General features: G+C 45.4%; 1 protein-coding gene across 1 annotated transcript in view; it reads left to right on the top strand.

Annotated features, from left to right (window-relative positions):
- LOC122925098 (oocyte zinc finger protein XlCOF6-like) overlaps window positions 1-14463 on the top strand; it is an 818943-nt gene that overhangs the window by 3562 nt on the left and 800918 nt on the right. The window contains exon 2 of the mRNA XM_044276609.1: window positions 9274-10463. Coding sequence (XP_044132544.1) covers window positions 9274-10463 — 1190 coding nt within the window. The remainder of the gene's footprint in view (window positions 1-9273; window positions 10464-14463) is intronic.

The following is a 14463-nucleotide window of genomic DNA, read 5'->3' as shown; positions in this document are numbered from 1 at the left end:
CACCCAGTAGTCAAGGGGTTCCTCGCTTCTCAGAGTGCCCACATCGGCCGTTAATCCAATGTAGTCGGACACCTGTCGATCTAGGCGTTCCCTGAGGCTGGATCCGGAGAGCAGCTGTCAATGGGTTGGTTGCAAGAATGATCTCATATCTGAAGTGACCAACACATCTTCAAACCGCCCTCTTCTTGCAGGTGCGGTAGGATTGGTTTCCGCACCTGTTTCACTGTGGGTGGAAATTCCTTTGCCAGCGCCTGGAACAGGAGAATGCAGCATCTCTCGCAGCAAGGCCTGGAAATCCTGCATTCTGACAGCCCTCTCTGATGCTGGTAACATGTCTGCCATTTTGTGTTTGTACCGGGGGTCTAAGTACGTTGCTACCCAGTACTGGTCCTTGCCTTTTATGCTTTTTATACGGGGGTCCCTCTTCAAACACTTGAGCATGAAGGCTCCTATTTGCACTAAATTGGAAGCGGCAGAGCGTCCTGGCTCCTGCTCATCTCCCAGGAGAATGTCGTCCTCGGTCTCACCCCCCCAGCCACGGAACAACACCAGGGATCCCTGAAAAGTTTACTGTCCCTCTCAAAGCCTGCTCTTCTTGCTCCTCCTCCTCCCCTCAGCCATCATCCTCTTCAGACTCCTGCTGACTTGTCTCAGATGGAGTAGCCCCCCCTGGGAATTTATTCATCATTGCGACTTCCTTATCTTCATGCTCCTCAATGGCTTGATCAATGACACAACGCAATGCACGCTCCATAAAGAAGACGTAAGGTACGATGTCACTGATGGCGCCCTGGCTGCGACTGACCAGTTTGGTGATCTTCTCAAATGGCCGCAGAAGTCTGCATGTGTCGCGCATTAGCAGCCACTGGCGCGGTAAAAAGAAACCAAGCTCCCCAGAACCTGTCCTGCCGCAGAGTTTGTACAGGTAGTCGTTAACGGCACATTGCTGCTGGAGCAGCCTATCAAGCATATACAAGGTGGAGTTCCAGCGCATCGGTCAGTCACAAATCCGACGTCTGACGGGCAGGTGGTGTTGCTGCTGAACGTTAGCAAGGCGAACCATGGCCATGTAAGATTTTCTAAAATGGCCAGAGATTTTCCTGGCCTGCCGCAAGACATCCTGGACCCCGGGGTATTTGGCAACAAATCGCTGCACGACTAAGTTCAGGAGGTGTGCCATGCACGGCACGTGTCATTTTGCCCTGTTTCAGCGTGCTCAGTATATTGGCACTGTTGTCCCACACGACTTTACCAACTGTCAAATTGAGCGGGATTAGCCACTGTCCGGCCTCTGACTGCACAGCTGAAGGGAGTGCAGGACCGGTGTGACTCTTGGCTTCCAGGCACAACATGTCAACGTCTCATCTGGCATGTCGAATAGGTTCTGGGGATCATGGGGGGTGCAGCGGAAGAGGCGGTAGCAGTGGAAAAGGAGGAGTCAGCCGAGGAGGAGACGGAAAATAGAGTAAAAGGAGGTGAAGAAGAAGCAGGCCTGCATGCAATCCGTGTTGGTAGCACCAAATCCACACGGGTGCCACGAGTTACATGCTTGACGGCCGTCAGAAGGTTCACCCAGTGGGCAGTAAAAGTTATGTACCTTCCCTGCCTGTGTGCCAGAGATACATTCACTTGCCGCTGAACGTGGCCATATAGCTCTGGGATGCCCTTCTGGGAGAAATATTTCCTTCCGGGGACCTTCCATTGCGGTGTTCCAATGGCCCAAAATTTTCGAAAGGCCTCTGAGTCCACCAGTTTATATGGCAGTAGTTGGAAGGCTAGCAGTAAGCCAGCGGTCAGCCGTTGGGCAAGAGGGTTATCCGGCGTCATCAACTTTTTACGCTCGAGCATTTGGGTCACTGGAGCCTGCCTTTTGCCAGATGAACACGACGATGGCACGGTGGAAGGTGGAGTGGAGGACAAATGAGAGGAGAAGAGGCAGGATGTGGAGCGCCGGGAGTGTGGCGTTGTGGATTCTGATGGCATTGCTCCAACTGGGCACGGTGATGGGAGGCCAGGTGCCTTCTTAAGGTGGTCGTCCCTAAGTGAGTGTTGGGCTTACTGCGTTGACAGCACAGGCTACAGATGGCAACACTATTGTCAGCAGCTGACATGTTAAAAAAAAGCCCACACTGCGGAGCCATGTGCCGGCGTCCTGGGAGCGCAAGATGTGACCGTGCATGTTGGATGGCTCGCCCCAGATATGTTAGCAGTCTGTTTTTTGCCTCCTGTGCACTGCGAGTTCTGCCTACTTCTCCTCCTTCTCCTCCCTATCTGCTGCTCTGTCTCTCCCTCTGAACTCCCCTCCTCTTCCTCTCTTGTGGGCACCCACGTAACGTCCATTGACACATCATCATCGTCACCTTCACCACCACTGACAGAGATCTCGGGGTAGGCAGCAACAGCGGGGACTACCTTCCGTGGGCTGATCTGGGTACTGTGTTCAGACCGCTGGATGGCGGCCGTTGGTACCTCCTCATCCGATGCCAAGAATGGCTGCGCACCAGTAAGGTCTGGGAATGGATTGAAAAATAATTCCTCTGACTCGAGTGGAGGGGCTATGGTGGTGGTGGTGTCTTTGGGGGTGCACACAGCAGACAGTGAGGAGGGTGCAGATACAGAGGATGAGGAAGGTGCAGAAGCGGAAGGCTGAGTGAGCCACTCAACCAACTCTGGTGGGTCCATTGACGTAATTGTACGAACCTTCTCCAACTTCCCACTTAGGCTCCAGCCTGGTGCACCTGCCCGACCTTTACCACTCCTGCGGAACGGCCTGCCTCTTCCTCTGCCTGTCATTTTTAAAACGACCCTGTGCCAAAGTCCCTAGAGAAGAGCAGTATTTGTGGAAGCAGGTATATCAAACTCCTCAATCAGTATTTTGTGGAACTAGGTACCGTTTTTCACCCTATAAGTGTAGTAGAATACAGTCACTGCACGGGCCCCGCTGTCATTATAAAACCAGATGCGACCCCCAACCCCTGTATTGGGGGTCATTCACACTACAGGGACACTGTTCTGGAGGGGATCTGTGGATGACACATAGGATAAGATGCTATATATGTGTCATCCACAGATCCTTATAACAGTGCCATCCAGAGACTCCAATAAGAGCCATCCAGAGATCCCCATAACCGTGTCACCCACAGATCCCCCATAACCGTGTCACCCACAGATCCCCCATAACCGTGTCACCCACAGATCCCCATAACCGTGTCACCCACAGATCCCCCATAACAGTGTCACCCACAGATCCCCCATAACCGTGTCACCCACAGATCCCCCATAACAGTGTCACCCACAGATCCCCCATAACAGTGTCACCCACAGATCCCCCATAACAGTGTCACCCACAGATCCCCCATAACAGTGTCACCCACAGATCCCCCATAACAGTGTCACCCACAGATCCCCCATAACAGTGTCACCCACAGATCCCCCATAACAGTGTCACCCACAGATCCCCCATAACAGTGTCACCCACAGATCCCCCATAACAGTGTCACCCACAGATCCCCCATAACAGTGTCACCCACAGATCCCCCATAAGTGTCACCCACAGATCCCCCATAACAGTGTCACCCACAGATCCCCCATAAGTGTCACCCACAGATCCCCCATAACAGTGTCACCCACCGATCCCCCATAACAGTGTCACCCACCGATCCCCCATAACAGTGTCACCCACCGATCCCCCATAACAGTGTCACCCACAGATCCCCCATAATAGTGTCATCCACAGACCACCATTAGTTCAAAACCAACCAAAAGCACACCTTTTGGTTCAAAGTATTTTTTTCTTATTTTCCTCCTCAAAAACCTAGGTGTGTCTTATGGGCAGCTGCGTCTTACAGGGCGAAAAATACGGTATATAGAACCCCTCATTCAGTATTTTGTGGAAGCCAGTGTATCGTAGGCCTAAATCAATATTTGGTGTAAGCAGGTATATTAATCCCCTCTATCAGTATTTTGTAGAAGCAGTTATATCGCACCCCTCAATCAGTATTTTATGGAAACGGGTATATAGAACACCTGAATTAATATTTGGTGAAAGCAGGTATATCGCACCCCTCAATCAGTATTTTGTGGAAGCAGGTATATAGCACCCCTCAATCAGTTTTTTTTGGGGGGCAACAGGTATATCACACCAGTTGCAATTAGTTATTCCAATAGCGTTTGTCCCTCTATATACCTGCAGTATCGCAGCAGAACCGCACACAACTGCTGCACAATACAAATGCACTATAATATACTTTCTAAGTTAGAAAGTATATTATAAGTATATCACACCCCTCTGTGTATCACACCTATCTATAGCACACCTATACCAGTCCTTAAAAGGACTTTTGTGGCCCTATTAGCTAGCGTTTGGTGTACCTAACAGCCTGTCCCTGCTCCACACAGCAACCTCTCCCTACACTGGCAAAAGACTGAATGTAAACAAACGATCCAGACCCATTCAACTTGAATAGATCCAAGATCCGTCGGCACCGCAAAAAAATAGAACATGTTGAATGGGTGAATGGCCATATGCGGGCTGCAATGCAGCCGTGTGCATGAGGCCTAAGTGACGTGACCGGGTATAAAGAGAGGCAGAGTCTCCCAGAAAACCCCTAAAAATACACTACACAGCTACAAATAGTAGAAAACAAGTTTATTGTACAATTACCAAATATAATAAAATACATGTATATGCGGCTATACAGACACAGGACAAAAAACAAGAACTACATAAACTTTGTCAATAAATAATTGCAGATAATCCCAAACACTCCCAGGGTACCTGCAAGAGAGACTCCCACTATACAGGTAAATAAAGTGCACAGTGCATAAGGGAGAGAGTAACCAAGAAAATCAACTCCCATTTGTATACAGACCAGTGTAGTCCAGGCCCCGACGCACGTTTCGCTGTCGTTTCCTCAAGGGCTAGAGATGGTCTGTGCTCTGTGGTCTTAAAAAAAAAAAACATTATATGGGGAATGAATGCTAAACACCTGAGTCGAGAAGTTCACCAATCTGTGAGAAACTGCATCAAAAGTTGGGGAGTCATTTCAAAATCATGTTCCTCAAAGTAAGGCCTCTTGCACACGACCGTATACCCTCTGATACATAAGGTCCGTGAGCGGGCCATATGTTCCGGAGTGTCATCGTTCGTGCGCATGGGAGTGCACAGCATCATAGATAACAATGTGGCTGTGCCCGTTGGTCCGCCCGCGGGACTATTGTCCTGCACTCATAAGATCATAAGTGCGGAACAATAGTCCCGAGGGCTGCCTGTCCCGCACAGAATTATTGTAATCTATGATGCTGTGCGCTCCCCTGCGCACGATCAATGCCACTCCGGAACAAATGGCCCGCTCACGGACCTTATGTCTCGGAGGGCATACGGTGCAAGAGGCCCAAAGTTGAGGAACCTTCAATTTCCCACCATCTACAGGACATAATATCATCAAAAGGTTCAGGGAATCTGGAGAAATCCATGTGTACAAGGCCGATGGTCAGTATTGGATGCTCGTGGTGCCTTTGTGCAGCACTGCGTTAATAACAGGCTGATTCTGTACTGGAAATCACTGCATGGGCTCAGGAACATTCCAGAAATCACTGTCTGTGACCACAGTTCACCATGTTATCCACAAATGCAAGTTTTTTATCTGTGTCCGTTCCATTTTTTTGCGGCCCATATGCGGAACCATTTATTTCAATGGGGCCACAAGCAAAACAGAAATTAATCCGTGTGCATTCCATGTCTGTATGTCCATTCCACAACAAAAATAGAACATGTCCTATTATTGTCCGTTTTGTGGACAGAGATAGGACATTTCTGCAGAAGACAAAAATAAATGGTGGCGTGCCTCGGGCGGAATCTGTGTTTTGCGCATCTGCAGACTGCAAAACACTTCCGGCCGTGTGCATGAGCCGTAAAGCTGAGAATTAGTCTTATGTCAGTACAATCCAGAAACACCGCCGTTTTCTCTGGGCCAAAGCTCATTTACAATGGAGGCAAAATGGAAAACTGTTCAGTGGTCAGATGAACCAAAATGTAAAACGACGGATGCTGTGGGGTTCCCCCATATGCAGATATGTAGGAGGCATGGTATTACTACTCTTGCACATATCACAGATAGGGGGTCTCTTTGTTCCTTCCAATATTTACAGACCACTTATAATTTTCCTAGTCATGTACTGTATAATTATTATCAACTGAAACATGCCTTCCGGGCACAATTTGGGGGCCTTGATCTGTTTTTCACCACTCCGCTCCTTGAGGGTATGGCGAGCAACCTCAGGAAACCACTGTTAGCATTCTATGGATATACCACCCGGAGTTTTACACCAATGTGAGATAAAATATTACAGAAATGGCAAAGGGACATCCCAGATCTGGATGAGGATGAAGGCTCTCCAGACTGCTACAGAGACCAGTTAATACGTCTAGGATTTATTATACCCCTCACAGACTGTATGTTATGGCGGCATTGCCTTTGGCTGAGTGTCTCAGATGCCGTATGGCGGATGGCACGATGCTACACATATTGGAGAGAGGTTCTGGGGTTTTATGGAGACTAATCTGACCATGCCGAATATACTGAGTCCCAAGGTTTGCCTCTGTGGGCTTGTTGATGACCTTCCTCTTACTGTGGCTTTACGCACCTTACTTAAACTACTGTTCTATTATGCAAAAAAAGGTTATCCTATATAATTGGAAGCACCCATAGAAGCCCACCAAAAATGCCTGGCTTAGAGAGGTGAATACGATGCTCCCACTTTTTAAGCTCACCTATTTATCCTGAGGTTGTCCTGATAAATTTGACAAGGTCTGGGGACCTTTGTTAAGGATTCCTCCCACTGGTTTGGGACCTTTGGCTCCCTAGCTTTTAATCTTCTTTTAGATGGTTGCGCTCCCCCCCAAATCTTTTTTTTTTTTCCCGCCCTTCTCTGCTTTTTTGTTGGTTTGTTTTTACTGTTGTTAGGGAAAAAACTTCTAAGGCTATTGTTGGTGGCGATTGGGGTGTTTGTTGATCTAGATCACACGCAAGCAACCGTCTACTTATGCTATTACTCTAAAGCCCAATTGCACAATGTTTAGTTCGTTTCTATGTATTTGAGATAAACAAAAGTTTAAGGAAACGGTGTCTTTACTATTGATGGCTAATTGTCCTATTGTCTGGAAATTTATATTTGTCATGGCTATGTTTTGTACTTGCTTTATATACTGAATTTCCTTCTACATACCGTTTCTTTGAATAAACGGTCCTTTAAAAAAAAAAGAAAACTACAGATGTTGTGTCCTGTGAACTGAGGAGGAGATGGACCATCCAGCTTATCAGCGCACAGTTCAGAAGCCTGCATCTCTGATGGTTTGGGGTTACATTAGTGCCGATGGTATGGCCATCTGTAATAGATCAGTGATTGTGGAACCACTGTGCCAAACCTTAAGGGCGTTATTCTGGCACCTCCCCAGTATTCACCCTTTAACCCCTGTACAGTGTGACCAGACCAATACTTCCTGGGATGGTCCTGGTGTACTTGGCAGCTGACCTTCAAGAATCAGGAACTCTGATGCAAACAGTAGGAGGCTCTGGAACTTGAAAATGCACCCAAACCACAGACACAGTCTAAATAGGAACTAAGACTAGGTTCATGGTCCCTGATACAAGAGTCCAGCTTGCCGCCCCCCCCCCCCCCCCCTCCAAGTGCTTTGTGGCAAGGGAGTACCTAACCCTTCTACTTCCTGAGGTAAAAATTGAAATGAGCCCCCCATGCCAAATTCTCAACCCAACCTAACAGAGCAGAGAATGTCAAACTTGTGTGAATGCTACCTTCTCTTCAAACAGCTTCTCGGCAAGGGTGCTGGGAGTCAAGTAGACCCCCCCTGATCTGATATTGATTACCTTTCCTGAGGATAGTTCATCAATTAGTAAAAAACGGACAACCCATTTAAAGACATACTTGGAAAACATTACATACAGCTCTACAAATCGTAAAGGAGAATACAGCCCCACATATGTACCTCTTTCATCCAGTGACATCTCCTCTGATATAGATACTCTCTTTCCTCATCTTCTCCATGCAGACCAGACCACCATGATGATTTCTTTCAGTCATCTCCCCACTTTGCAGAGTTTGACAAACAAACATCTTAGTTTCTTACTTTTCCATCATCCTCCCACATTCAGAACAACCCATCCTGCCAACTCTAATACGGTGTCCGCTGTGTGCCCCAATATTATACTGCAGAAACAGTCCTCCTCAAAAGTCCCACCAGTAGAAATAATAATCTGCCAGAGTACATAGTGTTAACAGTGTCCCCAATAGTAATAATGCCCCCATTGTCCATCAATGTACCTCAGTAAAAAAAAAATACCCCCTTATAGTGTGCGCCAGTACAAAAAATACCCGCTTACCTTTCAGATCAGACCCCAAAACAGATCCTCAGATCAGACCCCAATATCAAACCTCTGATGAGACCCCCCATCTCAGACCTCAGATCAGACCTCCATTATACCTACAGATTCCCATATTACACCAGACACTATATCAGACCTCAGACCAGACCCTCATTAGACCTCCAGACCTGCATATCGGACCTCAGACCAGACCTCCATTAAATATCAGACCAGAACTCCAGACCCCCCATATCAGACCTTAGATCAAATTTTAAAATAAATAAATTAACTTACCTCTCCTGCTGCCACTCTCCCGTTCCAGTGGTCTCTCAGCTCTCTTCTCTTCTAGGGGCCTGCTCTGCACAGTCACCTCACTGTCTACAGCATCTGGTCACAGTGCGCTCTGTATGTCCTGACACTGTAGGCAGCCAGAAAACAGCAGTACTTGCCCTGAGAAAAGCAGGCAGGGTGGAGGGCTAAGTACAGCGCTCATAGCGCTTCACTCCCCCACCTCCTGCAGACTATTGAGTGCTTCCATAATGAAAGCGCTGCATCTTATAAAGGGAAAAGTACAGCACCACTGGCTTAGGGGCCCAGTTGCAACTGCCCGTGAAGAATTGTCTACTCTGTGGTTTAAAAAATAAATATAATGTCATTAATTTATAAAGTAGAAGACGAAGGCATCATGCAGCACTGTCATGCAGTGTTATAGAAATCTTTTTTAAAGCGGGAATTACACTTGCAGTTTTTGGAACCAAAGGCAGAAATGCATTCAAAATGAATGACTTACTGTATTCACATCCAGCCTAATAGGAATGTCATAAGTTTGTCTGCTCTATTGTTTGGGGGGGGGCAAAAAATAAATCACGCATTCCTATTTTTTTCTTCACAGAGAATCCAAATAAGAATTCTGAGGAAAACTTCATGTTATCATTAAATTATAATGTAGAAGATGACGATATCAAGCTGCGCTCTACAGGAGAAAACCTCATTGCCCTTAATGTACATCCAGGACTTCACAGTACAGATCTGTCATATTATCCCTCGAATCATAAGGAACCTTTTCCTGACCAATCACAGATTGTTACCTCAAGAATAGCTCAGAAAGGGGGTGAAAGGTTTAATTGTGGTAAAGAGTTCACAAAAAGCTCAGGTCTTTCTACACAAAGAAGGAGTCGAACAGAAGAGAAGTCATATTCATGTTCAGAATGTGGAATATGTTTTATACAAAAATCAAAGCTTGTTACACATAAGGGAATTCACATAGGAGAGAAACCGTATTCATGTTCCGAATGTGGCAAATGTTATACAGATAAATCTATTCTTGTTAGACATAAAAGATGTCACACAGAGGAGAAACCATATTCATGTTCAAAATGTGGGAAATGTTTTACAGACAAATCATATCTTGTTACTCATAAGATAAATCACACAGGAGAGAAACTGTACTCATGTTCAGAATGTGGGAAACTTTTTACACAGAAATCATGTCTTATTATACATAGGAGAGGTCACACAGGAGAGAAGCCATTTTCATGTTCAGAATGTGGGAAATGTTTTACACAAAAATCACATCTTGTTACACATGAGAGAAGTCACACAGGACGGAAACCATATTCATGTTCAGAATGTGAGAAATGTTTTACACATAAATCAAATCTTGTTAAACATAAGAGAATTCACACAGGAGAGAAGCCATTTTCATGTTCAGAATGTGGGAAATGTTTTACACAGAAATCAAATCTTGTTAAACATAACAGAATTCACACAGGGGAGAAGCCATTTTCATGTTCAGAATGTAGCAAATGTTTTACACAGAAAGCACATCTTGTTGAACATAAGAAAAGTCACACAGGGGAGAAGCCATTTTCATGTTTAGAATGTGGCAAATGTTTTAAAGAAAAAGCATATCTTGTTAAACATGAGAGAATTCACACAGGGGAGAAACCATTTTCATGTTCAGAATGTGGCAAATGTTTCAAACAGAAAGCATATCTTGTTGAACATAAGAGAATTCACACAGGGGAGAAGCCATTTTCATGTTCAGAATGTGGCAAATGTTTTAAAGACAAATCATATCTTGTTAAACATAAGAGAATTCACAAATGGGAGTAACCATTTTCATGTTCAGAATTTGGCAAATGTTTTAAACAGAAATCACCTCTTGTTAAACATGAGAAAATTCACACAGGGGAGTAACCATATTCATGTACAGAATGTGGGAAATGTTTTACAGATAAATCATATCTTGTTATACATGAGAGAATTCACACGGGACAAACCATATTCTTGTTCAGAATGAGGAAATTTTTTTTCATTGAATTCAAGTCTTTTTAGTCATAATGGAACTCATGTAGGAGAGATGCTATCGAAATCACACAGCAGAGAATCTGAAATGCTGTAAAAGCAAGATAAAATTTTCATCCTATGTTATTCACAAACAATAAAATTGGGGCTACATGGCAACATGTGTCACAAAACAACAGGTCTCAGAATAGTCAGACAACTTCTTTATAACTTGTTATATTTTATATCTGCTGTTTGGCTGTAAAAAAAACAACCAAGATGCAGTTCTGCGTGACTTGCATTCTATGATGACCTTTATACAACCCGTGTCCAAAAATCCAAGTGTTGGTCTTTTCGTGACCGCCAAAGCAACTCATATTGTAACCTCTTTGACAATCATTAGATGCCATATCACAATGTGACATTCCGATCTTCATATTACATGACATATGTCACCATTGGCTCTAGCCTAACAGCTTTTAAGAATAATTGTTTTTTATCCTGCAAGTTGGTCCAGAAAAAGGCAAAAAAAAAACTTTGATGTACATGCCAATTTTCGCCACTTAAGAGGGAAAAAATTCCTTCCCGACTCCCGTCAGGCAATCAGAATCACTCCCTGGATCGACCCCTCTCTAGTAGCTATAGCCTGTAATATTATTACACTCTAGAAATTCATCCAAGCCCCTCTTGAATTCTTCAGGCAGAGAGCTCCATAGTCTCACTGCTCTTACCGTAAAGAATCCTTTTCTATGTTTGTGTACAAACCTTCTTTCCTTCAGACGCAGAGGGTGTCCCCTCGTCACAGTCCTGGGGATAAATAGATAATGGGAGTGATCTCTGTACTGACCCCTGATATATTTATACATAGTAATTAAATCTCCCCTCAGTCGTCTTTTTTCTAAAGTTAATAACCCTAATGTTGATAATCTTTCAGGGTACTGTAGTTGCCCCATTCCAGTTATGACTTTAGTTGCCCTCCTCTGAACCCTCCCCAGCTCTGCTATGCCTGCCTTGTTCACAGGAGCCCAGAACTGTACACAGTACTCCGTGTGTGGTCTGACTAGGGATTTGTAAAGTGGTAGGACTATGTTCTCATCACGGGTATCTATGCCCCTTTTGATGCAACCCATTATCTTATTGGCCTTGGCAGCAGCTGCCTGACACAGTTTTTTTTACTGTTTAGTTTGCTGTTTATTAAAATTCCTAGGTCCTTTTCCATGTCAGTGTTACAGAGTGTTTTACCATTTAGTATGTACGGGTGACTTGCATTATTCCTTCCCATGTGCATAACCTTACATTTGTCAGTGTTAAACCTCATCTGCCTAAGCCTCTAATCTATTCAAATCCATCTGTAGCAGTATATTGTCCTCTTCAGTGTTAATTACTTTACACAGTTTAGTGTCATCTGCAAAAATGTATATTTTACTGTGCAAGCCTTCTACAAGATCATTAATAAATATATTGAAGAGAATAGGGCCTAATACTGACCCCTGAGGTACCCCACTAGTGACAGTGACCCAATCTGAGTGTGTACCATTAATAACCATCCTCTGTTTTCTATCATTGAGCCAGTTACTTACCCACATACAGACGTTTTCTCCCAGTCTGAGCATTCTCATTTTATATACTAACCTTTTATGTGGTACAGTGTCAAATGCTTTGGAGAAGTCCAGATATAAGACATCCATTGATTCACCACTGTCAAGTCTAGAACTTACCTCCTCATAGAAACTGATTAAATTAGTTTGACATGACCGATCCCTCATGAAGCCATGCTGATATGGTGTTATTTGCTTGTTTTCATTGAGATCCTCCAAGATAGCATCTCTTAGAAAACCTTCAAACAGTTTACCCACAACAGATGTTACACTTACCGGCCTATAGTTTCCAGAATCTGTTTTTGCAACCTTTTTGAATATTGGCACCACATTTGCTATGCGCCAATCCTGTGGAACACTCCCTATCAGTATAGAGTCTGTAAATATCAGAAATAAGGGTCTGGCTATGACATTACTTAATTCTCTTAGGATATGAGGTTGTATGCCATCTGGTCCTGGCGATTTGTCTATTTTAATCTGTTTAATTCGCTGTTGTACGTCTTCCTGGGTCAAACAGGGCACTCTTAATGGGGAATTAAATTTTACATTCTGCATTTCATCTGACAGTTTATTTTCCTCAGTGAATTCAGTGGAGAAAAAAATATTTAATAGCTTTGCTTTCTCCTTATCGCTCTCTGCAACTTCCCCCTCATTGCTCTGTAGAGGGCCGACACCTTCAGAGTTATACTTTTAACTGCATTCTTGGCATCTGATGAGGAAGAGGCGGTAGCAATGGCCACCACCCAGTGTTTTGATGACAGTACCTAAATCAGCCCAAGGAGGGTGGTCCCCACTGTTGTTGCCTACTCCGAGATCTCTAATGTCAGTGGTGTTGAAGGTGCGATGACGTGTCGATGGACGTCACGTGGGTGCCCACAAGAGAGGAAGAGGAGGGGAGTTCAGAGGGAGAGACAGAGCAGCAGATAGAAAGGAGAAGCAGGTAGAACTTGTAGTGTACAGGAGGCAAAAAGCAGAATGCAAATGTATCTGGAGAGAGCCATCCACCACGCAAGGTCACATCTTGCGCTCCCAGAACGCTGACACATGGCTCCGCAGTGTGGGCTTTTTTAACATGTCAGCTGCTGATAATAGTGTTGCCATCTGCAACCTGTGCTGTCAACGCATAAGTCGCCTTAAGCCCAACATTCACCTAGGGGTGACCATCTTGAGTCCAGTGGGAGCAAAGCCGTCAGAGCCCACAAAGCCACACTCCCGGCACTCCACATCCTGCCTCTTCTCTTTCTCCTCTCTCCTCCCATTTGTCCTCCACTCCACCGTGCCATCGTCGCATTCATTTGGCACACGGCAGGCTTCCGTGGCCCAAATGTTCAAGCGTAAAAAATGATGATGCCGGATAATCCTCTTGTTCAACGACTGACCGTTGGCTTCTCGGAACTGCTAGCCCGCCAACTACTGCCATATAAATTGGTGGACACTGAGGCCATTAGAAAATTTGTGGCATTGGCACACTGCAATGGAAGGTCCCGGAAGGAAATATTTCTCCCAGTAGGGCATCCCTGAACTATATGGCCAAGTTCAGCAGCAAGTGAATGTGTCTCTGGCACACAGTGTCGGTGCCAAGATACATCTGACCAAAGACAAGTGGTCTAGCAAACACAGGAAGGTACATAACTTTTACTACCCACTGGGTAAACCTTCTGACGGCCGTCAAGCATGTAGCCCATGGCACCTGTGTGGATTTGGTGTTACAGTAACGGATTGCATGCAGGCCTGCCTCTTCTCCTACTCCATCCCCCGTCTCCTCCTCGGCTGACTTATCCTTTTCCACTGCTACCGCCTCTTCTGCTGCACCCCCTAGCTCCCCAGAATCTATTCGACATGCCAGGTGAGAGGTTGCCATGCTGTGCTGCAACTGTTGTGCCTGGAAGCCAAAAGCCACAACGGTCCTGCACTCCTTTCAGCTCTGTGGTCACAGGCCGATCAGTGGCTAACCCCGCTCAATTTGACAGTTGGTAAAGTGGTGTTCGACAACGGTGCCAATCTGCTAAGCTCGCTGAAACAGGGCAAAATGACACACGTGCCATGCATGGCACACGTCCTGAACTTAGCCGTGCAGCAATTTGTTGCCAAATACCCCGGGGTCCAGGACGTCTTGCGGCAGGCCAGGAAAATCTCTGACCATTTTTAAAGATCTAAAACGGCCATGGCTCACCTTGCTGACATTCAGCAGAGACACC

The sequence above is a fragment of the Bufo gargarizans genome, chromosome 1 (assembly GCF_014858855.1).
Source record: "Bufo gargarizans isolate SCDJY-AF-19 chromosome 1, ASM1485885v1, whole genome shotgun sequence".
Classification (NCBI taxonomy): Eukaryota; Metazoa; Chordata; class Amphibia; order Anura; family Bufonidae; genus Bufo; species Bufo gargarizans.
Note: the sequence above shows the minus strand (reverse complement) of the source record. Positions and strands in the feature narration are given on the sequence as shown.